Genomic DNA, 27,416 nt, shown 5'->3' with positions numbered 1-27,416 from the left:
TTTATTGCTTTACCATTACTATTAGATTTAATGAAGCGTGTTTTGAAAAGATCATCGTATTGAATCCCCCGCGATTGATAAAGTACAATTGACGAGGCCACGGCGATGGAACAGAACAGGGGACGTTCCGCTGTTTTTATTTATGATTTCGCTTGTCCAGAACGAGTCTTTTTCGGTTCGCGGTGCGCGGAGAACTGTACAAAGTCGTGATGGGCCGGTAATGTTTTCGTTCGGCTCAAGCTTTTGCCAGCCTAATTTCATTAAATCTAAGAATAGTAGCCCTTGGCAAAGTAAGATTTTCGAAATCTTTAAGTTTTAAATTCTCCAAGATCCAGGTGTTCGCGGATGTCAGACGTACACCTCTAGTTCGTATTGATGCTGATAATGAATTTCCGAAAAGATTGCCTATTGAAAGTCGTATAGAACAAATAGATTCAATTTTTTTCAATATGTATTTATTTCACTAAAAAATCATTTTAATTTCAGCTATACTATAGATTTGTAACTGCTCTTCAACGACAAAATGCTTTTCAAACTGGTTATTTGGTTAATACTCGTAGTTTGTGTGGTCGAACGGAATCCGGCTGAAGCCAATGAATACTACACTTGCGATTCACTTTCTGAAAAATGTGTATTATTTCATGCCTGCATTCATGCAAAGCATAAAGGGTATTTCAAAATTTGTGCTATTAACTCCATTTGCTGTCGGGTTCCAAAAAAACCGAAAGCAGACACTCGGTCCTCAAGAGGTGAGTATATTACACATTACAAAATATTATACATCATTTTTGATGATAAGAAAACGAAATATATTGGAGTGGATTCAAAGGATCAATTCAAAGGAAACATTAAACATTGGGGGAATCTGAAATTTGTGTAGAAAAAACAAATACATATTTTTGATTTTAATGCAGAACTGAAAACGGAACGAAATGATGAAAAAGCGAGGCCAAAGTCTATCAACGAGTTTGTTTTTGATATTTTGATATTATATGTAGTAGCTGAATACATACATTTAGCTCACGGAGAAAAGCGACAAAATAAGTAAAGAATAATTATCTAATACACTTAAATAGTAGCTTAAAACAGCTCGCCAAAATGCGGTAGAAATATATAAAATTTAAGGAGATGCATGGGAGGAGGAGGAGGCGAAGGCTATTGACTAAAATAAGCATAAATAGAAGAAATATATACAAATGCTCATCAAATAATCGGGTCCATAATAATTGCTTGCTTAACTAGTAGGCAACAACTAAACAGTAGGGGTGGGCGTGGTCGGATCGGTTATTACAATCAACTGTACCCATTTTCAAGTCTCTAAACCATTTTTTTTAGTTTATACCAAAATATCGGCTGTCTGGCACAATTTGCATTGTAGGAATCTTTTTGTTTCCGGACATATTTCCACTAGACTAGTCTCATGAATTTGTTTGGTTTTTATGTCTTTTGTCTTTTTATTGGTGAACTCAACTCAAACGCAGCATGTCTAAGCTACGCGAGTAACACGACTTTTTGTCCGAGGCATTTGTTTATATCGCATTCGCAAGAATCATATCGGAATGAATTACAATACATGGCGCATATAGGTCTGACGAACCCAAGAGCCTGGATTTGCGGCGGCACCCTGATACATAGTAAATTTGTTCTTACCGCGGCCCACTGTGTCATTCTAGAGCGGGCTGTTGGTACGGAAGAGCCGTAAGTACATTTAAATTCATACATATGTACATATGTATGTATATCAACATCGTCAGATAGTGTGCATGTATTACTATATACATATGTAATATTTGATCGAAAATATTTTCTTAGAGGTTTTTTGGTGCGCCTAGGAGGTCACAATAGCACTGACGGCGCAATATATGAAGTAGCTGAAAAAATCCCGCACCCCGACTATAAAGAAGAAGACGGGACAAAAAACGATATAGCTTTATTGAAATTGACCAAAACAGTCGTCTTTAATGACCAAGTTAAGCCAGCCTGCTTACCAACAACTAGTGGACAAGAGCATGCGAAGATGACAGTCTCTGGATGGGGATTATATAGCAGCTACGAACCCAATAAACCAGCCCCTCAGTTGCGCAAGGCTGACGTAACACTGTTTAAATATGCCGAATGCAATGAAGAAAATGAAGTGCTACAGGAAATGAAGATTTGCGCTGGTGGAGAGAACGATGCAAGCGATTCATGCCAGGGAGATTCGGGAGGACCACTGGCCATATGGCATCCGGAATGGGGCTCGTGCCTGGGGCAGGTATTCGGCATTGTTTCTGAAGGATCGTTTTGTGATACAAAATCTCCACGGACGATTTACACTAGAGTTTTTTATTATCTTCAATGGATTGAAGACATAGTATGGAAACCCAGAGAAGAAACTGAACTAAACATTACGATTCGCTAACGAATGCATTACCTTGTCAGCGGCAGAGTGGAAATAAAAAGAAATACACAGAACCTCTGCAGGCATGCTGATGTTTCTGATACTTTAACATTTTCATCAACAACATTTAACATTAAAAACATTTACGTACTTTGTTTGTTTGTGCCTATTTGGTTAAGCTGTTCCAGCTCTCTTCAGAAAGTACGTATGATCTACAATTCAATTTATTAACGAAAAAAAAAGGAAACCATTATTAAATAAAAACGAATCGTACGGGAGCGGCGGAACACGTGCCGCTACTCTGCAATAGCAAAGACAATATTAATGGTAAGATGTACAGTGGCTATCTTAGTCGGACACTAGTTTCCTCAGTACAAATGTGCTAAAAAATGAGGATTATGGTCTTTTCACTTATATTATCGGTTGTGGGTACTTGTACAGCAGCAGTACTTGTACAGCAAGCAGACACTATTGATCTGAGTGTGCATTGTGAGTCGAGTTTGTTGACAGTACGCAAAACGATATAACGGAAAAGGTCGTTGTTGAATGTTGAATGTTTGTTGAATGAACCGGCACATCTACATATCTACTGTATGGTTAGTGCCACAGCGGACGACGTTGGACGTTAGTTGGACAAACGAGCATGATTTTCCCCAAGGGTGTACTTAATTGAAAATTGATTTATTGGGCTTAAAAATATTTTCCAAGAAGATGAATTCTATACTGAGCACTGTTGGCACTCAGATGAAAGTATCTCTAAAACAAGACTTTACCAAATTCTTTCAATGTCGAAAAAACGTTGAACAACGTTAAACGTTGTTTTCGATAGCTGAACCCAAAAAGATCCCATTAGATGCGAGGAAAGGTCTGCAAGGCGGATGACCCTTTGATTCGATATTTTGGATGGTTCAAAAATGTGTTGAGTGGGCCTATATGTGAGAGAGCGCTTATTGTGGTATTCTACAACAACTTCCGACCAGCTTCCGATACTCTTTTTGCCCGATTTTTAAATTGGGTGGGCTCCAACGCAAACACATCTGTTTACACACGAGGTGATCATGGACGTTGTACTAATGTCCAATCCTCAAGTATTTCTCTCACAGCATCACAGCATGACCATTCTGTCTTGTTGGGACTATCGTGACATTTAAGTTTTTCTGTATATGATTCTCCATGCTGAGTGCATACAGGGTAATTGTCGTTGTGTATCCATTTCAATTGTCTTCATTATTTTGACTGATACCAGCAATTTATGTACTATACCTTTTGGAAAAAAGCATTCACAGATACTGAGCGGTATATAATGTTCCTGTATGGTTTGATTGTATGGTGTCAACACAGCTTAAGAGAAACGATAATTAAGAGAAAACATATTCGATCCCCCCCTCGAGAAACCGTGGGTACGCCCTAGCCGCTGGTCATAAAATTCGTTGTAGTTGTAGTTGTAGTTGAGTTGTAGTTGTAGCCACTCCCATTCAGACCTGCATCAATATTTTTGTAACGATCCCTTGAACATCTCTCCAAAACTCATGTTCGATGAAGCGAGCCTAGCTGGTCTCCTACGTCCAGATATTCCATTACGACTCAAGTAACTCACTGTGGAAACTACTGCATTGCGCGCGTCATCACTGACAGAATCTGTTCAATCATTTCGCATCTTGCGTGCTATGTTCCGTCAGTTCGTTTTGATAGCAGCGATCTGGCCCCGGTGGACAATTATCAGCCTCAATGTGGAATGAATTTTGCAAGCAAGCAAAAAATAAAATGTGCAAGATTCCAATAAATTCCCACATAGTATATGAACATATGTATGTACATATGTTATTCTGTTTGTTCAGCAACTCTATTTCCCCTCTCTTTCGAAGAAAAGTCAAATGTCTGGTTCAAATATACGACTAAATTGTGCAATTCGATTCTAGTGGCCAGCGAATAGCTGAAAGCGGAGCTGAAAATGTATTTACAATCTCCTATAAACAAACAAAACAAGAACAAGAACTCTAGAACAAGAACAACCGCTAGTAGAGATTAAAAGAGCCATTCGGCATGTCGAGCGACCAGGGCACGACGAAGAGCTCAAACGTGGAAAAATAGACCTACTATCAAACCTTTCGGTTTTTACTGGTCAGCCATTTGTACTCATCTTCGATGAGTACCACATCCCACTGCTCTTGACTGTGTTTCCACCACGCTGGAAAGTGCTAGCAATAGCTGGCTTAAAACGGAACTAGCTTCCGTTTCATTTACTTGCGTGTGGTGCCCATAGCTCAAGCACTTCCGATTGATGGTGCCCGTTCCAAACTGGGCTTAAAAAAAATAAACGCGGCCTTAAGTATCGTCCTGCAAAGGACTGTGGATATGGGCCTAGCAGACAACCTAATGGCTGTTGTCTGCGATGGTTGCCCAGCCAATGGGCTAGCCGTCTCAAATGCCAATTGGAATTTTCCAGCTTTGTGTGATTTCCCCCATCTAGATAGGATTTTTTACAACAGCAAAAAAGCGCCCTTCTCCGATATCATTCTTAGAAATTTATACAATTCGAGCTTCACGCCAACGAATTGGAGGGACGTCTTTGATAATTTGCCAGATTATCACCCAATAGTCCCCACGGAGTATCATGATTATTATACAACAGAGCTATTCAACATCAGAATGATGGTTGACAAATTTTTTTTGGTTCCGCGCGCAACCCCATTGGAGCTAAGGGACATAAATTCCAATAAGCTCGAAGCAATGGGTTTCATCATTAAAAGGCTTGCGGCGGACATTGTAGATTACGCATCCCACATTAGCCAGCCTAATGAATTTCAAGAGGATGCTCTCTATTTTATAGCCCGCTTAGTCGGCACTCTAGCTCTATTAGCTCAAGGAACCGCGTAGAAAATCTCTTTTTCAAAGTTTTACTTAATTTGCAAGTTGGCTGGAAGCCCTAGGTCCTGTCGAAGTACAAATTCGACGATTAATATTACATTTATTGTTAATAACTTGATACTTTCAGACACCCCGACGATCGATGCCCCGCCCTAAAAGTAAATATAGTGGATTAGGCCTATTGGGGATACCACTTTAAAAAAAACGCGCCAAAAACTCGACCTCTTGGGTGGTGTGGAATGAGTTTATTACCATAAATAAATAAATCCGGTCCCGCAAGATTGCTGAAAGCGTTGGCCAGCTCAACCTTTAACTGAGCTCCGACGTAGCTCTATCTGGTCCGACGTACACGGATCCCTATGCCTCTCCGACCATACTCCGCTAAAAACTTGACTGCTGTTTCGTTAACGGGATAGCCAGATGCTAGCAACTTCGCCATAAAAGCAGGATTTGCCTCAGGGAATATATGTAGAAGGCTTGACTTCTTCCGTGCTTATTTGTTTCGGTTTTGTTTCCTTGTCCGCGTACTTTGCAAAGGCGTAGAAGGTTACCGGAGAAAATAACTTTCCAATCTGTCAATGGTCGAGAATTAGCCAAAAATGTGTCATACAATTGGTGGTACTTATACTTACTTTGCCTATTCATGCTGAAACTCTTCGGGCGAATCATCCTCTTCCGCTTTTGGCATACTGAGCAACTTGTCCTTCGTTCGTTGGGTACAAGCGCGTACCTTAAACTGGTGTCGCCTTCGGACCTTGGGTCCTTGTAGAAGGCATTGTGGTAGTAGTAGCCTGGCATACTCATCCATAGTCTTTCGCTCCATCTTCATCCGCAGCTTGGTCGCGTTGCACCTCATATGGCATAGCCGGCAGGTTCTCTATTGCATTTTTAAAGTCTTTAATTTCTAAGCGGTCTAACGGTCTTAAGTGTAGTTACTTAATTTCTTCGATGGAGCCATTAAAGCTCGATTTTTGGTTCGGTGCGCGAAAATATCCGAGGCACGGCCATCGCAGAGCAGGGCGGCCGATGCAAAGCTGTGGGAAGGTGGAGTAGAATATTGTTAGTTTAAGAATTTGGGCAGATATCGTGTCTTTCCACTCACCTGGTTGATGGGACACTGAAACTCTCAGGTCGCTTGCAGCAGTCGGCCTCATCGTGGACATTGTCACAGTTGTCACTGGTGGTACCATCGCAGATCAGAGTCTTGTCTCTGCCCTCGGTTGACTGTCAGCTGAACTGATCCGCCGGGCAGTCCTTTCGTCACAGCGCCAGAAGGCGGATATAAAGTCGTTCTTTATGTCACTACTCCCGCCACTTAAAATTATCTGTCCGGATAGACGCCGTAGTTCTCCTTGCCCTCCAGTAGCATCAGAGCATCAGAATCTGGCACGAGCATACGTCGTGAATACTGCGTGTCATACCCCGCTGGCCATGCAGATGTGGAAACACTTTGTGCGACTGTGCAGACAGGTGTGATTGCGCTCCTCTCCAGTCCGGTCTTATCGTCCGACACAAATCTCCCGAAGGCAGAGACCTGCGAGATGTGCATGGAAGCACGGATTTTTCTGTAAAGGGGGAACAGGAGATTACAAGTGTCCAAAGGTGTCCAATATTGGTTGCTTACTAACATCGATACGCATGGGATATCGGACTGTTGGTCTAAGGCCAGAGTCGTGACTTCTTCCAGGTCCACATGCTCATTGCCATCGACTCGGGCCCGAATGATGGCCTGATGGCTGCTGACATCTGTCCAGAAGAGCAGACGCTTCGAGGCTTCGGCGAGTTCGCCCAGGAAGCTATAAGAGGCAACGTTTTAGAACACAGCTGAATAGGGAGAGAGAGCTCCACCTGGGCACGGATAATCTTGCCGGACACCGGCAGCAGCTAATTCGGGCAGTCTGTCGTAGCTGGGAGGGATGCAGGCCACGTCCTTAGCGAGGCTGCGGCTCTGGCCAGTCTTGATCAAAGTCCCCGGTGCTCCAGTCGCTCCAGTAGTCCTAGCCATCCAGTAGAGGAATATGAGCTCCCGGTTATGGTTGCAGCTCGGATTCGTCCATCGTGGCGCGGCTTATGGAGTCCGAGGCGACTCTGTTCAAGTACATGCACCCGCGACGCGTCTCGAGGACGAGGGAACGCGGCTTCTCCACCCCCCTTCCACAAAGCACGACGGCTGCCATCCACGCGGGTGATCTCGATGAGATGAGCCTCCGCATCGGACCGACGCGAGAACAGGCCCCATTCCCCACGTCTTTCCATCGCACCAGACGCTTGTTATTTTCAAAATAAAACGCCGATAATATCCGAGAATAATATCGCACAGAAATAACGATATTTTGAATACATATCGATACACAAAACCAGGACGATGTTTTCCAGCACTCTCCAGTTTTCATCTTCTACAAATCAAAACTAGAGGACATATATTTGTCTCGCTCACACTGCATGCTTTTCCCATAAGGTTTTAGTATCTGGTCTCACTGCCTTAACTCGAAGTGTTAAAATTTATAAATTTAGCAACAGCCACAACTTTTCGACTTGGCAAATTCCACCTTTGCGAAGGCGGGCGGGCCCAAACAATCACACGCCACTCACGGGGCAGCGCGGCGCGGTAACATAAATTCTCAAGCAAGAAAAAGAAGAAAAGGAAAAAAGAAGATACATATACTGAAAACAAGTACAAGAGTGTTGAAGTGTAGTGTTGTTGTTTTGTTCGCTGTGAGTCGGGAATGTGAAAAAAATAAAAAAGGAACACAAATCGATTAAATCGAACATGCAGCTATTTCAAAGGCACAGCTGAACACCACTTTAATCAGTTGGTGTGTGTTGTTCGTTGTTCGTGAGTTTGGTGTTGGTTGTTGCTGGCTAATACAAACAACAAGAAGAGTGAGCTGAACGCGACGCTGACAACGACAGCGACGCTGGCAGCGACGGCTCTGCCGCGGAGAAAATGTTTTCCGGACCCGGTAGCCATGCCATTAGCTATAGCGGCGGGATCAGCATTGGGGGGGGAGGCAGTGGCCTGCACCAGGATTGCGATGGCTATGACTTCACGAAGAACGAGAACGCGGCGCGTTGGCGTGGCCTGTTCATACCCTCATTGAGAAAGGTGCTAGAGCAGGTGCATCCGCGGGTGACGGCCAAAGAAGATGCCCTCCTCTATGTCGAGAAGCTGTGTCTGCGTCTGTTGGCCATGCTCTGCGCCAAGCCGCTGCCCCACTCAGTCCAGGATGTGGAGGAGAAGGTGAACAAATCATTTCCAACGCCCATCGACCAGTGGGCCCTCAAGGAGGCCAACGAGGCGATCAACTCGAAGAAAAAGAAGTCCGTTCTGCCCACCGAGCGTGTACACACCCTGCTCCAGAAGGATGTGCTGCAGTACAAAATCGATAGTTCGGTGTCCGCCTTTCTGGTGGCAGTCCTGGAATATATCTCTGCGGATATACTGAAAATGGCCGGCGACTATGTGTGCAAAATCTCGCACTGCGAGATCACCAAAGAGGACATCGAGGTGGTCATGAACGCGGACCGGGTCCTCATGGACATGTTGAATCAAAGTGATATTAAGACCAGTCCGCTCTCACTGCCCGCGCAGAGGGCCAGCGCGACCTATGAGGAGACTGTCAAGGAGTTGATCCACGACGAGAAGCAATATCAGCGAGATCTCCATATGATCATACGAGTCTTTCGCGAGGAGCTGGTGAAGATTGTGTCAGATCCCAAGGAGCTCGAGCCAATATTCTCCAACATAATGGACATCTACGAGGTGACGGTCACTCTGCTCGGCTCTCTGGAGGATGTCATCGAGATGTCCCAGGAGCAGAACGCCCCCTGGGTGGGCAGCTGCTTCGAGGAGCTGGCGGAGGCTGAGGAATTCGATGTGTACAAAAAGTATGCCCACGATGTGACCTCCCAGGCGTCACGGGATGCGCTTACCAATCTCTTATCCAAGCCTGAGGTAAGTGCACTTCTGACTGCTGATTCCCAACAAATGCCAAAAACTAATGTTGAATTTTTTTTAGGCCTCATCCTTAATTTCTGCCGGGCACGGTTTTAGAGATGCCGTCAAGTATTATCTGCCCAAGCTGCTGCTGGTGCCCATTTGCCATGCTTTCGTGTACTTCGATTACATAAAACATCTGATGGATCTCAGTTCCTCTCAGGACGACATCGAGAGCTTTGAACAGGTGCAGGGCCTCTTGCATCCACTCCACTGCGACCTCGAAAAGGTGATGGGCAGCGTCTCCAAGGAGCGCCTGGTACCTGTCAGTGGGCGAGTGCGTCGCCAGATGGCCATCGAACGGACACGAGAACTCCAGCTCAAGGTGGAGCATTGGGATGACAAGGATGTGGGCCAGAACTGCAATGAGTTTATACGCGGTAAGTGCGAAAATAAACGAATAAATAATTGTAATTACAAATCGATTCTATTACTTCTGGACAGAGGACTCGCTCAGCAAGCTGGGATCGGGCAAGCGTATTTGGAGCGAGCGAAAAGTCTTTCTGTTCGATGGTCTTATGGTCCTGTGCAAGGCAAACACCAAGAAGCAGACCCCCTCGGCAGGGGCCACGGCCTACGATTACCGGCTGAAGGAGAAGTTCTTTATGCGTCGCGTCGAGATCATTGACCGGGCGGACAGCGAGGAGCTGAAGAACAGCTTCGAGCTAGTCACCAGAATGCAGCCGGCCATTGTCCTGACGGCCAAGAACGCCCAGCACAAGCACGACTGGATGGCAGACCTTCTGATGGTGAACACCAAGTCGATGCTGGACCGCATCCTGGACAGCATACTGCAGGACATCGAGCGCAAGCATCCCCTGCGCATGCCTAGCCCAGAGATCTACAAGTTCGCCGTTCCGGATAGCGGGGAGAACATCGTCTTGGAGGAGCGCGAGAGCGCTGGAGTCCCGATGATCAAAGGGGCCACACTGTGCAAGCTCATCGAACGCCTCACCTACCACATATATGCGGACCCCACCTTTGTGCGCACCTTCCTCACGACATATCGCTACTTCTGCTCGCCCCAGCAGCTGCTGCAGCTGCTGATCGAACGCTTCAACATACCCGACCCCAGTTTAGTCTATCAGGACGCTGCCTTTGGCCCGGGAGCCCTTGGTGGCGGCGGCGGGGGCGACAAGGAGCACAAGAACTCGCAGCGCGAGGACTGGAAACGCTACCGCAAGGAGTACGTTCAGCCGGTGCAGTTTCGGGTGCTCAACGTTCTGCGCCACTGGGTGGATCACCACTTCTATGACTTTGAGAAGGATCCCACTCTGCTCGAGAAGCTGCTGCACTTTCTGGAGCATGTGAACGGGAAGTCGATGCGCAAATGGGTGGATTCTGTGCTCAAAATTGTTCAGAGAAAGGTAAGCCCTCGGCATACGTATTTTTTTACATTTCGGTTACAATGTGTTCCTCTACCTGAACCTGTCCCTGTACCATTTATTGTAGAACGAACAGGAGAAAAGCAATAAGAAGATTGTGTACGCCTATGGCCACGATCCGCCGCCCATTGAGCACCACATGAGTGTACCCAACGAGGAGATCACACTGCTCACCCTCCATCCGTTGGAGCTGGCCCGTCAGCTCACGCTGTTGGAGTTTGAGATGTACAAGAACGTGAAGCCCTCGGAGCTCGTGGGATCGCCCTGGACCAAGAAGGACAAGGAGCTAAAGAGCCCCAATCTGCTGAAGATCATGAAGCACACCACCAATGTGACGCGTTGGATAGAGAAGTCCATAACCGAGGCGGAGAACCACGAGGAGCGCCTGGCAATAATGCAGCGGGCCATCGAGGTGATGATGGTCATGCTCGAGCTGAACAACTTCAATGGAATCCTTTCGATTGTCGCGGCCATGGGCACGGCGTCGGTCTACCGGCTGCGGTGGACATTCCAGGGATTGCCCGAACGCTACAAGAAGTTCCTGGACGAGTGCCGCGAGCTTAGCGACGATCATCTCAAGAAGTATCAAGAGCGGCTGCGCTCCATCAATCCGCCTTGCGTGCCCTTCTTTGGGCGTTACCTGACCAACATCCTGCACTTGGAGGAGGGCAACCCGGATCTGTTGGCCAACACGGAGCTTATCAATTTCTCGAAGCGGCGGAAAGTGGCCGAGATCATCGGCGAGATCCAGCAGTACCAGAACCAGCCCTACTGCCTCAATGAGGAGGCCACCATACGGCAGTTCTTCGAGCAGCTCGATCCCTTCAACGGCCTCTCCGACAAGGAAATGTCCGACTATCTCTACAATGAGAGCATGCGCATCGAGCCGCGTGGCTGCAAGACGGTGCCCAAGTTTGTGAGTATATCAGCCTCGTGGCCTGAAGGGCATCCCGGTTCTAAATCCTTTCGTTTTGTTTGCACATTTCAGCCTCGAAAATGGCCGCACATTCCGCTTAAGTCGCCGGGCATTAAGCCCCGTCGCCAGAACCAGAATAATAACAGCAGTAAGTTATCCAGCACTGCTTCATCGGCGGCGGCAGCCTCATCGGCGGCATCAACGGTAGCGGCAGCAGCAGCAGCCGCAACAGCAGCTGTGCCCCCAACTCAACCAGCTAGCGTGGAAGTGCTACCGAGTGGTGCATCCATTCCCAGCGCTGGTGCTGGCGAACAGAGTCCGCAGCACAATCCGCACGCGTTCTCTGTTTTCGCCTCCGTCCTTCTACCCGATCGGAATGGCAGCACTTGGAGCGGAACACCTCTGCATCATCGGACAACAGCGGAGAACAATGAGGAGGTTGTGGTGCCGGCGCCACATCTGCCCAAGAAGCCGGCGGCGCATGTGTGGACCAACAATGTGGCAATGATGGGTGCTACGGCGTCGGCGATGGATGTGTTTAGTCCAGTGATGTCGGATCACCATGCGCTGCCCCCACAATCGCTGCCAGACAGCAACCCCTTTGCCGTAGGCTCAGACACAGATGCCCTGCCTTCGCCGTTGCCCAAGCTGATGGTTAGTCCTCGCCACGAGACCGGCAATCGGTCACCATTCCATGGGCGGATGCAATACAGTCCCACGCATAGCATTGCCAGCACTGTGACTCTGACGGGAGTGAGCGGAGTCGGAGCCGGAGTCGGACCTGGAGGAGATCTCAGCCCTCAGATGGGTGGATTCTACTACAACAATGCCCACCAGGGACAGACAGGGGCAGTGCCCATCTCGCCGCATGTCAATGTTCCAACGGCCTCAATCCTGGACTATCGAGCTGTGCCCCCCCCACTGCCGCCACGTCGCAAGGAGCGGACCGAGAGCTGTGCCGATATGGCGCAGAAGCGGCAGGCACCTGACGCACCGACAGTAAGTATTCCATCCCATAACAAATGTATCCCATTCGGCGCATTCCCAACGTACGGTTCCCCTTGCAGTTACCCCCGCGCGATGGCGAACTGAGTCCTCCCCCCATACCGCCCCGACTCAACCATTCCACGGGCACTATATCCGTACGACACAGCCATGGCCAGAGCAAGGAGTTCGCGAGTTCGTGCAAGAGCGGCCTACTCCTGCCCAACACAAGCAGTATTATGATACGCAGGAACTCGGCGATCGAGAAGCGGGCAGCAGCGGCTGCCCAGCAGCCTGGTCCGACTGCAGTGGCGACTGCAGCTGCTTTGGCGGGGTCGGTGATGGGGTCCATTAACACGACGTTGGTCACAGTATCACAGTCAGTGCCGACTGAAGAGCAGCCTCCGCAATCGATCTCGCCAGCACTGAGCTCCTCGACAACTACATCTCCGCTGACACCCGCAACGCCCATCTCCCCGAACATTCCCAGCCATCCAGTGGAGAGTACGTCAAGCGGTTATACGCACCAGCTTCGTTTAAGGCCCCAGCAGCAGCAGTCGCAGCAAGCATTGTCGCATCCAGCGGCGTATGCACAGCACCATCATACCCACCACACGCACCATCCACCCCACCACCATCAACAATATCAACAGCATCAGCAGCATCAACAGCATCATCAACAGCAGCATCAACAACATCATCAACAGCATGCAAATCAATTACACACACGCTCGTCCCCAAAGGAATTCTTTCCGATTGCCACGAGCCTCGAGGGCACACCCAAACTTCCACCAAAACCTAGTCTAAGCGCTAACTTCTATAACAATCCAGGTTAGTTTTGCTCAATTCTCATTCCACTCAATCGAATATAATTCGAATTGCATTCCACACAGATAAAGGTACGATGTTTCTTTACCCAAGTACAAACCAAGAATAATATAATTGCCTGGCGATGTGATAGGACAAACGAAACTGCGATCCGATCATATTAGAGCATGCTGCAGCAAATGCAGACACATACATATAAGTACCATGTACATGAAACGTGCGATATTGCGCATGTATGGTATGTACAATTTGTAGGTATTCAGTGCATACATATACACATATATGCTAAAACGGACCGAGTTGGATCTGATGACTTGTATTATTCGAAACTCATTGAACACACTACCCAACCACACAACACCCAGCACCCACCACCCACCATTCGTTGACACTCAGTCATGTCACACCCAATAAACGAAAAATGCAAATACCGAAATTATGTTATTATATAATTCTTATTATAAATATTTGTAAATATCGAGAACATTGTATTGATCGTAGAACGTAAACAAAATAAATCATAACACTATTGTTAGACAGTTGGCCGATGTCTTTTACTGTGCTACGTTACATCTTTTATCCCTGGCACTTATACGCAAATCACTGTACTTCCTATTCCTCAATCGCCTCTGTCTCAGCCTCAATCCCAAAACGTAACCAATAAATTTTAGTCCGATCTTTAGGAAAGTTTTATATACATCCTTTTGGGATGGTAACATACTAGGTATCATTAGGCATTTTCCACGAACTTAGAGTGAAACCCTACTGCAGAACACTAAGCCCAGGCTTAATGGCTATTACGGTATACCTTAAGTTTAGCTATTTCCAAGGCTGTCTTTCGAGTGTAGCCTCTTGTTGCCGCCTATCTTGGTGACCTCTCCACTTTCAAAGACTTCTAGGCATTCGTTAAAGTAGGGCCGGAGACGGTGCCGGAGCCGGTGCCGCTAACGCTGCCCTTGAGCAAACCACAGAATCAGAAATTCACGGCATCCAGCATAATCATCACCACCATTAAGACACTCGTACATTGCTATTTAGCGCTTGATTGGGAAAGAAACCCCGGGGGAGTCTCGCTTGGAACTAAAGCGATTGTAGACACGGGTCGAGCTAATTGTTTGCTCGGTGCATTCTGAGCAATTAAGCTACACATAAGACTACTACATTGTATGGACATATGTATTTCCTTTCGCTTTTCAAACGTCGCGACGTCATCAAAGCTGAGCACTGAGAAACGCTTCCTGATTTTTTGTGATGACTGCCGTTTGCAGTTGTTTTTGCAATTGAATTATTTTTGTATTTTATCAACGCTCTCCAGCGCGTAACTCAATACTGGCCATCGTGTAAGTCAAGCCCCTTGTCGCGTGCAAGACGAGTTATTAAAGGAGGGATGCACCGCACCAATAACACCAACTGTTGTTATTCCAGAAAACTCCCCCAGATGCCCTCTCGTAATGATGCGTCACATAACCGAAATCGTAAGTACCGATTTGGTAAAGTACCGAAGATTTTACAGATCATATCGGCTGGGATCCGATCAGAATTTTGTTGTCAAGGTGAACAAACCATTGCGGAGAAAACGTCATCATTTCGTTGCAGGCATGTCAGGGAAAGTCCAATTTGTTGGTCAATTCTACAAACGAAAAATTGTATCTTACAGATACATACGAGTATATGTCGCACTGTCCTATAGCATTGCAGGCATTTGGGAATTTTCCGTTGAATGTGCGCCTTTATTTTTAGACAATAATGGTCAAGGCCATTGCCCGAGATCAGTTATGGTACTTTCTATGGGGGCGATGAAACGGACTTTGTGATACTGCTCTTTCGTTTGTCTTCAAACTTGACCAACATCTTGACGGCAATTATCCGATCCGAAGGCAGGCGACCTACACCAAACAATTTTCACGTTCACCACTCATTTCCTCCGACACGTATGAGTACTATCACGTTTCAGCTGTGTCTCAGCAATTTACACAACGCTCCATCCCATCCATTCATCCAAGCTGCAATTGCCTAAAGAATTATTCAATGAATTTGCATTTAATTCATCTGATGATGGCCGCTAATGAGGGAGAAACTCAGCAATCTAAGCAACAACAGCAACTGCAACTGCAACCGCAAAAAGTGCACTCGGAACGATGGAGAAGGAGAAGGAGGAGCAGACTGCACCTCATAATCATCTAATGCAATTACTCGTACATTGTGCCTAACATAATTGTCTTACATGAGCATATCAATTAGTGGACAAAAATTACAATCACAATTACAACAATCTCTAGCGAGAATTATAAATTCCGACAATTGACTGATGTAATGTACCAATGGGACCACAATCTCTAGCTTGAATGTAAAATTCCGGGAACCGGGAACACCAATAACAATAAACTCATGATCGACTCGACCCCACATCATCAGCTTCCCTCAGGAACAGTCACCTGAATCCCGAATGCATCGAGCAACAAGCAGCAAGCAGCTTTCCCCCAACCAAGTCCGAGCACAGCCAGAACCAGATCGGTTGGCATTGTCTTTATGGTAGGTAGCGATCGGCTCGGCTCGGACTCGGATTCGGATTCGGATTCGGACTGGGAATTCGTCTGGGTCTGGGGAAGTGGCGAGCTTTTATAAAAGCGGCAGCAACAGCACAGTTCATTCAGTGTTCACTCAGAATCATTGTCAAGTGCAAGCAGCAACAGCAGCAGAAACAGCAACAGCAACTGCAACGGCGGATCGGAGCAGGAACAGAACATTGTTACAGAACAGAACGAACATCAACAAGAGTCGGAACCAAAGCATTAGCCAAGTGATTTCTCAGTGTACACATTAGCCATCAGACAGATAGACAGAGTGCCAACAAAATGCTGGCCAGTGAGACTTTTCCCGCACATCGCTTCAAGGAATCTATATTTAAGCCTTACAGCACGAGTGGCTCGGCCAGCGTCGATGATTTGGCAAGCGTTAACAAAACATTGACATCCGCGGCGACCACGTCGTCATCGCCTGATACTCATGCAGCCGTTGACATCGCGCCCACTGCATCCTCAGTCGAGTTCGAGACTGCCCGCAAAATGTTGACCAACAACAGCAGTAGCAGTAGCAATAACAGTAACAATAATAACAACAATAACAATAACGATGCCAAGGATGATATATCTGGTTTCGTGGCCAGCCATCCGGCAGCCCCATTCGAGGGCTTCATCCGTGCCTGCGTCGACGAGATTATCAAGTTGGCCGTCTTCCAGGGTACCAACCGATCCACCAAAGTCGTGGAGTGGCACGAGCCCGCCGAGCTCCGCCAGCTCTTCGACTTCCAGCTGCGCGACAAAGGGGAGCCGCAGGAGAAGCTACGAGAGCTTCTGCGCGAGACCATACGGTTCTCGGTGAAGACCGGACATCCGTACTTCATCAATCAGCTGTATTCGGGCGTGGATCCCTACGCCCTGGTTGGCCAGTGGCTCACCGACGCCCTGAACCCCAGTGTCTACACGTACGAAGTGGCGCCTCTGTTCACGCTGATGGAGGAGCAGGTGCTGGCCGAGATGCGTCGCATTGTGGGCTTCCCCAATGGGGGCAAGGGCGACGGCATCTTCTGTCCTGGCGGTTCGATAGCCAACGGTTATGCAATCAGCTGTGCGCGCTACACATACGCGCCCGAGTCCAAGGTGAGTACACCTCCAACTGCCTGCCCCATCGGCCCATCCATCTCGCCTACCACTCACGCCGCAGACAAGTGGTTTCCCTGCTGTCGCTCGATGCACAGCAACACGGAAACACGAGTGCACAGTCCTCAGCTCTGACCTAGCGCCTCCCCCATTAATGGCAACTGGTACTCGTACAGTGGTGGTCAAATTGTTAGTCGGGCATGGGGCACGATATATGTATATGATGCAAGAAACTGAAATCGAAAGTGTTCCCCATCGAAATACTGTAGGATTAATTCATATAAAAATCGACAATCCTTCGACTATTTTATTTCATATGATATAACAAGACTTCATAAAAAATTAAAAAAATATTATTCTTACGCCTTCATAGCACTGCGAGTATTACTGAATAATTATAAACGGATAATTTATGCGTTCCACATAGTTTAGAGATTTTTCTGGCACGTTTCCTTGATTTCCAAGACTTTAAACAGGGATAAAAAAATTTAAAAAATATTATTCCTTCGTCTTGATGGCACTAGAAATATTACTGAATAATTATTAAGAGATATATTATGCTTTACACATAATTTAAAGATTTTCAATCACGTTTGCAAGATTTTTCACACTTAATACATTTTCATAGCGTTAATCTCTTCAGCAATCGTCCTTAAGTTATAAATGCAATAATATTTGATATTGATATTTCCCTAGCTTATTCTTAAGAATAGTTATCCATTTTTAATTATCATAATGCTTATCCATTTATATCCAGAAAAACGGACTCTTCAATGCCAAACCTTTGATTATATTCACATCGGAGGATGCGCATTATTCGGTGGAGAAATTGGCCATGTTCATGGGTTTCGGAAGCGAGCATGTGGTCAAGATAGCGACCAATGAGGTGGGCAAGATGCGTCTGAGCGATCTGGAGGATCAGGTTCGGCGGTGCCTGGACAATGGCTGGCAGCCTCTGATGGTCTCGGCCACGGCCGGCACCACGGTTCTGGGCGCCTTCGATGACTTGACAGGGATCGGGGATCTGTGCAGGAAGTACAACATGTGGATGCACGTAGATGCGGCATGGGGAGGCGGTGCGCTGATGTCTAAGAAGTATCGCCATCTGCTGAACGGCATCGAACGGTGAGTTTTACCCGAAGAAGGATTCGGACGGACTGGTTGAGGTTGACGTGTGGCTAACTCGTTTTCAGGGCTGATTCGGTGACGTGGAACCCCCACAAGTTGTTGGCCGCCTCGCAGCAGTGCTCCACCTTTCTGACACGCCACCAGCTGGTCTTGGGCCAGTGCCACTCCACCAATGCGGCGTACCTGTTCCAGAAGGACAAGTTCTATGACACCTCCTACGACACTGGGGACAAGCACATCCAGTGCGGACGCAGGGCGGACGTCTTCAAGTTCTGGTTCATGTGGAAGGCTAAAGGCAACCTGGGCCTGGAGTCGCATGTGGAGAAGGTCTTTCGCATGGCCGAGTTCTTCACCGCCAAGGTCCGAGAGCGGCCCGGCTTCGAATTGGTTCTGGAGAGTCCCGAGTGCACCAACATCAGCTTCTGGTACGTGCCCCCCAGTCTCCGGACGATGGAGCGAGATCGGGAGTTCTACGACAAGCTGCACAAGGTGGCGCCCAAGGTCAAGGAGCGGATGATAAAGAAGGGCTCCATGATGATCACATATCAGCCGCTGCGCCAGCTCCCGAACTTCTTCCGTCTGGTGCTTCAAAACTCGTGTCTGGAGGAGTCGGATATGATCTACTTCCTCGATGAGATCGAGTCCCTGGCCAAGAACTTGTAGTGGCGAGCAAGATATTATTTAAGAGCTGAAGCCGAAGCTGGTTATTTGGTTATGTGGTTAAGTGTTGACAAACATTCTCTCTAGGCATATGCCGTATATGTATGTGAATTGTATAGTATCTCGTAGTATTTCCTTTACTGCATCCGCTTAAAAATAATATTGGAAATTAAGTATTACCTAAAAGCAAAAATACATATAATATTTATAGGTGATTTGAGTTAGATTGAACGAGATGGACCATTCTCATGGCTGAGCATGGGCTTCATCCGCCTAAAACCAAAACTGAAGGTATGTTAGCCGAGGGTTTGCAATTAGCTGACACTCTCTCACTCCACTACTACCCTTACAGCTATTCGTAACAAATTAATTGGTAGAAGATTTCATTATTCCCCTTCTTGCTTAGTACTGGGCAATCCCCCCTCTAAAGTGGACACTCAACCTTTTTATACCCGATACGCAAAATGAGTATTGGGGTATATTAGATTTGTGGTAAAACTGGATGTGTGTAACGTCCAGAAGGAATCGTTTCCGACCCCATAAAGTATATATATTCTTGATCAGCATCAATAGCCGAGTCGATTAAGCCCTGTCTGTCTGTCCGTCCGTACCCTTCAGCACCTAGTGCTCAAAGACTATAAGAGCTAGAGCAACGATGTTTTGGATCCAGACTTCTGTAATATGTCACTGCTAAAAGAATATTTCAAAACTTTGCCCCGCCCACTTTCGCCCCCACAAAGGGCGAAAATCTGTGGCATCCACAATTTCGACGATACGAGAAAACTAAAAACGCAGAATCGATGACTATATCTTCTAGAGTGCAAAATCTGAACCAGATCGTATAATTATTATAGCCAGAATCAAGAAAACAATTTCATTCTTTCTCGCCCTGTCTCTCTCTAACACACAGGTTTCATGGTCGGTTTTGCCAATTACAAAATATGAGTTCAAGGATCTCAGAACCCATAAGAGCTAGAGCAACCAAATTTGGTATCCACACTCCTGTGATATCGGACCTTGACCGTTTTGTGTCAAAATTTCGCCACACCCCCTTCCGCCCCCGCAAAGGACGATAATCTGGGGCGTCCACAAAACTCAGAGACTATTAAGGCTAGAGTAACCAAACTTAGTATTCGCACTCCTGTTAGATCTCACTATAAAACGTATATCTCAAAATTTCGCCCCACCCCCTTCCGCCCACACAAAGGACGAAAATCTGTTGCATCCACATTATTGCAGATTCAAGAGAACTAAAAGCGCAGAATCATAGATAATGACCATATCTCTCAGATTGCTTAATCTGGATCAGATCAGATATTTTTTATAGCCAAAGGAACAAATCAATTTGCAATGGCTACGCAGCGCCCGACGTCACGCTCAGACTGATTTTCTGTCTCTCTCGCACGCACTCTTTGTCGTGTCGTTTAATATTAGCAGCGTCTGCCGGAAGAGAGCCATACTGACTTAGTATCGGGTATAACTGTAGAGTTGCGGTGTCCGCAGCAGCTCACAACGTTCCCCCTCGTTTTTTGTGTAAATGAGTATCCCAGCCGGTCCCTCAGCTTAATTGGTAGGCGGCGCCACGGAGTGTTCACGCGCCATTCCTGGTGGGACGATCCGACTAGGTCGTCTCTGAGCGTTTCTTTGTTTGAATTAAATTCTAACGACACTCCGCCATAATGGATCGTGGCAGCGCTTATGAATTTATCATAAGTTCACGTGACAAGATATTTTTTAAATGTTTTTGAACAAATATGTCACCAGGGATCAAGCTAGCGAAGACTTAGATACATATTGAATGGAGGAACATTGGGAGGAACGGAGGCCAGCACAGCCTTGTGAAAGTCGTAGGTGATGTATCGATGGTACTGCCTGGTACGGCGGTGCAGTTCGGCAACAGTGCCGGACAGAATAATGAGTTGGGTTCAGTTTTCTGGCTGGTTTAAGTAGAGTTCGTCGCCTGTAAGCAGTCCAAGCACACTTCATTAAAGCGGTAGTACAGAGGCTGCACCAATGTGGTTCCAAAAGCACTGCGCTGCCAAGAGTACTTTAAGAGGTCTTTCCAACGTTTTTTAATCAATTGAAACTGAGTATATGTTAATATTATTAATAAAACAAGCTATTAAACGATCGCATTTCTCTTCTACCGTCATCGTATTCTCCAAATCCAGATGCCCATGCTCATCAAGATGATTTTCTTGTGCTTTTCCGGCAGCATAGCAAAAGCCAGAGATCTATGATTGCCTTAATCAGATTGATGGCCCACAGATCAGCAATATTCCGCTTCAGATCGTCGGTCTATATCTTGTATATAATAAGAAAATTGCACTCTTTTCGAAGACACCACTTTTCCTCATCAGCGATCTTTTATTTTTCAAGTATGTCGTCATTGTTTGTCCAGCAAGGTATCACGTCCTAAGACAGTGTCGTCACTATTTTTCGAAAGACGGTAGGGCGGACCCATCCCGGATCCGCGGTGGGTGGAAAATCGCCTCTCATAGCCGATACCTTGGCAGAGTGACTATGCAATCTTGCGGCTGCTCAACCTGCCGAAACCTACACATGCGCCGAAAGGACAACATACTCCGGCGGCAAAACGTGGCTGAAAAAGGTTGAGTGGGCTTCGAAGGTGTTGTCGAAAGGGCTCCTCAGCCAAAGAGGCAACGCACGCAGGAGACTCCTGGGCCGGCACCGAGCTTTTGGAGAAGCAGCCCGGAACGTCTGCAAAGATATGGGAAGGTACCAGGGCTGGATCAATATTATAGCCTGCTGTAGAAAGCAACGGTAGCGCAAGTTGGAGAGGTCTATCCAAGGGGTGAGTCACTTTTCAGCTTCATCTTAACTCAATTTTATTCAGTTGTAATCGGGGCAACGAGTTCAAAATCGACAGGAGGTTATTGTCCCCACCACTGTGTCTCACAAACTGTTAAGAGTTTGATAGTCCTAGAGGACTAGAGAGGGAATAGAGGAAGCGTCAGAGGCCGCAAGTCTTCGCAAGATCCTCTCAAAAATCACCATCTCAGTAGCTCCAGGGAGGAGTCCCAACATATTCTACTAGACACGCATTTCCTAAGATAGGGACCGGTAACCTCGATGGATCACATCCACACAAAACTGAACATAAGCTGGACAATAAAGAGCTTCAAACCGCTCAAATCGTCAGGCCCGGACCAGGTAATTCCGGCCCAACTTAAGAAGGCCGGGAAAACGGCCATCAACTGGCTACAATGTATGTTCAGGAATATACTGGCTGTGGGCACAATCCCGCAAGCAATCTCTTAAGCAAAAGACTTTAGACTTAAGACCATCTGGAATGCTGACATTAAGTCTCAGAACGCAGGAAAAGAAAGATCCCAAGCGGTATCGCAACGGGGCGAAACTGGTCTAAGTGTGGCAGCCAAATCTACCTACCTAACGTACTTAAGGCTTTTAAGACGCGCTGTTATTCATTCACATGAAAAGGAAATTATTAACATAATAAGCAATTGTAATTTAAAAGAAAATATATATGTATGTATATATCGAAGGAGTTCGAAAGCCAACTAACTACAGAAATAATCATTTTCCCGACCGAAAATGTTGGAGATTTCATGGATCTGAACAGCGGGCGCTCTAAAAAAATATACTTTGGTTTTATGAATTGTATACTCATTCAGGCTGAGCCCAAATGAAAAACCATTATTTAAAATTATAGAAAATAAACATGTACGCACACATATGTACGTGGACGTTGACATGAAATGACTGCATCTTTCAAGAGGCGATGCAATTACTGCGCCGTCAAGTGGCCCGTGTAAAAATACCACTACAATTACTAATTACTAGAAAGGTGTGTAAGGATTAGTAATTTAATAAGAGGAAGAGAATTAGTGGTGGACCCTTGCCCACTTCCGTACTTGCAGGCTCTGTGCCACCAACTTGCAAACCCGGCCCCGGTCGCGGCCCGCCCTTCATACCGTGCTCAGAGCCATACGCATCACTGTCGCCAAAAGGCCAGAATGGCAACCGATACAACAACAACAGCAACAGTGGTAATGCCAACAACAAAGGCCAAGCGAAATTGCACGACCATTGCCAATGATTAAAGGAAATCTTTGTCCCAAGTACACAAAGATACAAGTCTTAACTCGTAACTCGTTCATTTAACTCGTAAGAGCATAGATGGACAAACGGACAATTCATGTACTATAGGTGCTCAAGGGTTTACCCAGGAATCGGTGTATGTACTTGCATATTATGTATGTACATATGTATATGTACTGCAGAGCCTCTCTCTCTCACTCCTCTTTCCTCGTATCGCAATGCAAATTTATTAATTGAGAGTACTAATGTAACGGGGTTTAAATAGCCTGTGGAAAAAATCAAATCTATTAATATATTTGTGTAATATGTTATTAACATATATTTAAAGTATGGTTTTATATGTGCACTGTACACCTACATACATATATATTCATGCAATTTTTAAAATGTAATACCGTACTTCTGGCTGTTACATACTTTTCACCCACACAATATACCCTATTATTTCTTTGAGTCCCTCGCAAAAACACCTTCAACCAACTAATGAAACACACACACAATAAAACACAATGTGCGCGCCAGCGATCAACACATACACATACATGTACGAAGAAAAAATGGTAGACATCAGAGAGAGAGAGAAAAGAAGGAAGCACATAAGAAGCAGCGCAATCAAGAGAGACCCAAGGTGGATGGGGTGAAAATGATTTAATTAAAAGGTGTTCAGACATTAACATGGTAACGATTTATACTAATCGTACGAACAGAGCTAAGCAAATAGTGGGCCATGAGGCGCTAAGATTTTAAGGGGAAATGGCACTGCTGACCTTAATAGATATACAACAGGCAGTCGGATGTACATACATACATATCTAGGAATAAGAATAAAATGTATGATAGGGTAATAACAAATTGGGTATCGGCAGGCCTAAATAAACATTAAAAACTTTATATAAGCCGCACCTTTTGACAAAATAAAACTAGTATGCACCGAAGCCTTCATAGCTGAATTCTTACTTGGTTGGAATTTCTTCCTCCGGTAAAAATAGCTCTGGTCTTTTGGGATCGACTTACACCCGGTTAGGAAAGGGTTGCAGCTCCGGTAGGCCGATATAAGCCACCGTCCGCAAATACCCTATCCCTAAGTACGCACTGCGCTAGGAGGCTTACAGAGGCTGCGAAATAAATAACACTGACCACTATCCACTGTCTGACCACCCTGCACTCTGGGTATCGGCAGGCCTAAATAAACATTAAAAACTTTATATAAGCCGCACCTTTTGACAAAATAAAACTAGTATGCACCGAAGCCTTCATAGCTGAATTCTTACTTGGTTGGAATTTCTTCCTCCGGTAAAAATAGCTCTGGTCTTTTGGGATCGACTTACACCCGGTTAGGAAAGGGTTGCAGCTCCGGTAAGCCGATATAAGCCACCGTCCGCAAATACCCTATCCCTAAGTACGCACTGCGCTAGGAGGCTTACAGAGGCTGCGAAATAAATAACACTGACCACTATCCACTGTCTGACCACCCTGCACTTTACTGTAATGTCAAGTAGCTTTTCTTGGCTCCTCTCTGAGAGAATTATAACTGTTCTTATTACTTTAGGCAATTTGGCGGAAGAAGAGCGAAATGCAGCACCAACAAAAATAGTACTAATAACTGTTTTATGTAAGAGCTTTAAGCCGGCTTTAATATCGGCAATCAAGAGCATACTTGATAGACAATAAACCGAGTGTTCGTAACCCACGAAAAGTTCCTGCAAAACAGCACCTTAAATGGCCCAAGAAAAAATGGAGAAACATACTGTGGTCTGATGAAAGTAAAATTGTTTTGTTTGGCGGACAGAGCTCTGGCGGACGGCAGAGACCATCAAATACTAAATACCACCCCAGGTTCACGTGTTAAACCATTAAACATGAATGTTACCATCATGGTATGGATTGGCCCGCTCAGTCCACAGATCTAAACCCTATAGAAAATCTTTGGACAAATGTCAAAAAAGGTGATTCCAATTCGAAACCGAAAATTAACAAAGATCTTTGGGCTGCCGTGCAGTGTTTTTGGAACAATATCCCCAAGCAAAGATGCGAGAATTTGGTGGACTCAAGGCCGAGACGTTGTGCAGCTGTTCTTGTTTAATTTACTACGAAATATTAATTTAAATAACATATTTCAATACAAATTTTGGAAAATTTCTGTGTATTTTTAGTTTTTAGATTTTTGTTTACAAAAAAATATATTTATTCTTGGTGTTGCCCAAATTTCTGATTTAATCATTTTCTTTTTAAATATTTTCATTTGGAGCTTTCAAGTCATACCCATTCATTACAACCATTGTTTAATCCATCAATATAGACACATTATCCCCATGGTGCTATTTTTTTCGACGCAGATGGTCGTAGGGGTTCGAGGTAATATCCCGAATAGGTCGAACCCTGCTCTGGGGTTTTTACAATGAATTACCCCCACAAAAATGGTGCAGGTAAAAGTGGTTATTTCTTAGTTACTTACATTGATTGTTGTTTTTATTTTCATTGTTTCCTAATAAGATCCGCAACGTCCAGGACCTCCACCAGAACCTGGGTGAAAATTCCGGAGTGCAGCGTATCGTTCGCGTGACAATGGTCTTATTGTGTCAGGAAGACACGAAGATCATCGAAAATCAAATCAACAATCAAAAGCAACTCTTTGTTCCGCAGCCAGCTTTATGGACGACACCAGCGCCAGCAATAGTACCGGTGCACCGGTGGCATTATCCAACGTGATACCGCCAGGCCCGGATCAACACTCAGCGGGGCAACCATCAATTTGGAGCCATTCTTTTTATTCCACGCCCTTTTCTTCTTGAAATTTTAATTGAAAAAACAACACATAACTTTTCAAAACATTTGTGTTTTTAATTTATTTTAAATTTTAAACATGTTGTTTCCTAAATTTTTTTTCGTCAATTCCGTCTATTTTTTTATCAAAAGGTTCTTTAGTACAACTGATTCAATGCATGATTCAGCCAACATGTCTAGGCACTCTTGCCGCATTGTAGCTCTTTGAACAACTCCTGTTCGTTGTTTGACTTTTTTACATCGGTGTATCTGGAGGACTTCATCACTTAGAGAAAAGTTAATTCGAAATGCATATCTTTCCGAAACATTTGGGCGTATTATTTCGGTGTAAAGATTGTCGATGATTACCAGAAACCTTTTACTCTGAAATTATCGGGAGGTGAATATTCTACTTCTGGAACATTTCCGTCGTTACGTGCAACGATTTCTGCATAGCCTTTCCTCGAAACCATAGAATTTTTCACAGAACGATCACAAGTTCTCTTATAATTTACATGAATGTATTTAACTGAAGGTGAAAATACAAAAATTTGAAATAACAAAAATGTCCAGGAACTAGAAGATATAAGATGTTCTAATTTCTGAGAATTCACTATAAAAAAATATCGTTCTTACGTTTTGCAACCGCCAATTCTTGCACAGAACGTGCAATCTTTGAATAGGGGACCCCAGGCTGAACTAGCTGACACTCTTGTAATTTGAAGCTAGTGTCGCGCCCATAACCCATGTTGCTGATCTGCATGTGTATCCTCTCTAAGCTGCTGTGTAGACTCAAAAGTAAAAAACGAGTCGCGGGTATTGACCTTTCATTCCCAGCTCAGTGTGGAGAATCGCATGAAGGATCGCCAGCGTCGGGAAGACCATATGCCGCCCTGTTCAACCTCGACTCTAGTGAGAACAACTGCTGTGCGACCGGCAACGGAAACAGCCACCGTCGACAAGGATCGACTTGAGGAAGACGGTCCCGAAAGTTGCGTGGATAAGTCACATATGCAATGGCAGCCTAAGTAGCGATTTAATTTAGACAATGCAGGGCAATGAAACTAAGAAAGATTGTGATTTCTCCTATGACCTCGAGGGACAGGTCCTGGTCAGCAACTATGGAAGCACTCAGGATTATAACAGTCATGGCGCCGGCATCAAAATTACAACTCCCTCGAACAGCTCCTCCTTCCAAAAGACCCAGTCGACGAATTTTGGCGACGTGAACTTCCCGGTGAAAGTTCCCAATAAGTTGGCACAGATGATGCCACCGCCAAAACGCGCTGGTATAACGAACTCCGGTCTTCGGGCGGGAGAAGGTCAGCCAACGTTCCATGCAAGAGTTTGATGCAGATTTGGAAGCGCTTGGCAATAAACTTACTGCAGAGCATGGAGTGTTCTTGGATACCGAGCATCAGCAGATACCTAAAATCAGATTGGCTCCCAAATCTGCTTCAAATTCTTGCAGAGGGTGCAGAAAGCGGAGAAGAAGCTATGTAAAGATAAAAGACCGGAGCTGGAACAGCGCGCTATGATCGTATGGCCTTAGAAGATCAGCGACCTGAAGACCCTGGTGGAGGACATTTGGGTGGCCAATGCCGCTATATCCGAAACTACTGCAGAGCTGTTCAAGGTGCTGGAGGTGCTCCAGGGAGAGAAGAGCGAAAAAAATCCCATCTTCAAGCTGTTCACAATGCCGATTTGGTGCTGTTTTATAATCCACAAAGGAAGAGAGGATTATCCTCGAGGCTACAGGCAATCA

The 27,416-nt window shown here is 45.7% G+C and overlaps 3 protein-coding genes and 1 long non-coding RNA gene across 4 annotated transcripts; 3 read left to right on the top strand and 1 right to left on the bottom strand.

The window, feature by feature from the left end:
* Positions 1-28: 28 nt before the first annotated feature.
* Positions 29-2,699, top strand: LOC113565528 (trypsin-3-like). Its single transcript, XM_026987819.1, has 4 exons — positions 29-217; positions 487-749; positions 1,482-1,698; positions 1,813-2,699. The coding sequence occupies exons 2-4, from the start codon at positions 524-526 to the stop codon at positions 2,399-2,401; spliced, it is 1,032 nt and encodes a 343-aa protein (XP_026843620.1). The 5' UTR covers positions 29-217; positions 487-523; the 3' UTR covers positions 2,402-2,699.
* Positions 2,700-5,886: 3,187 nt separating this feature from the next.
* LOC6598042 lies at positions 5,887-6,628 on the bottom strand. The gene is made up of 3 exons (XR_003408665.1): positions 6,351-6,628; positions 6,185-6,282; positions 5,887-6,125 (listed from the first exon to the last, which is right to left on the bottom strand). It is a non-coding gene; the product is annotated as an uncharacterized LOC6598042 (long non-coding RNA).
* Positions 6,629-7,741: 1,113 nt separating this feature from the next.
* On the top strand, positions 7,742-13,900 carry LOC6598044 (protein son of sevenless). Its single transcript, XM_002023166.2, has 7 exons — positions 7,742-9,203; positions 9,268-9,625; positions 9,690-10,612; positions 10,698-11,546; positions 11,619-12,545; positions 12,614-13,361; positions 13,424-13,900. Exons 1-7 carry the CDS (start codon positions 8,196-8,198, stop codon positions 13,465-13,467), a joined length of 4,857 nt encoding a protein of 1,618 aa, XP_002023202.1. The 5' UTR covers positions 7,742-8,195; the 3' UTR covers positions 13,468-13,900.
* Positions 13,901-16,033: 2,133 nt separating this feature from the next.
* Positions 16,034-18,998, top strand: LOC6598045 (cysteine sulfinic acid decarboxylase). Its single transcript, XM_002023167.2, has 3 exons — positions 16,034-17,017; positions 17,775-18,142; positions 18,211-18,998. The coding sequence occupies exons 1-3, from the start codon at positions 16,214-16,216 to the stop codon at positions 18,806-18,808; spliced, it is 1,770 nt and encodes a 589-aa protein (XP_002023203.1). The 5' UTR covers positions 16,034-16,213; the 3' UTR covers positions 18,809-18,998.
* The last annotated feature ends 8,418 nt before the right edge of the window (positions 18,999-27,416 follow it).

The sequence above is a fragment of the Drosophila persimilis genome, unplaced genomic scaffold (assembly GCF_003286085.1).
Source record: "Drosophila persimilis strain 14011-0111.01,24,50 unplaced genomic scaffold, DperRS2 tig00000124-arrow-pilon, whole genome shotgun sequence".
NCBI lineage: Eukaryota > Metazoa > Arthropoda > Insecta > Diptera > Drosophilidae > Drosophila > Drosophila persimilis.
This window is presented reverse-complemented; position numbering and strand designations above follow the sequence as displayed.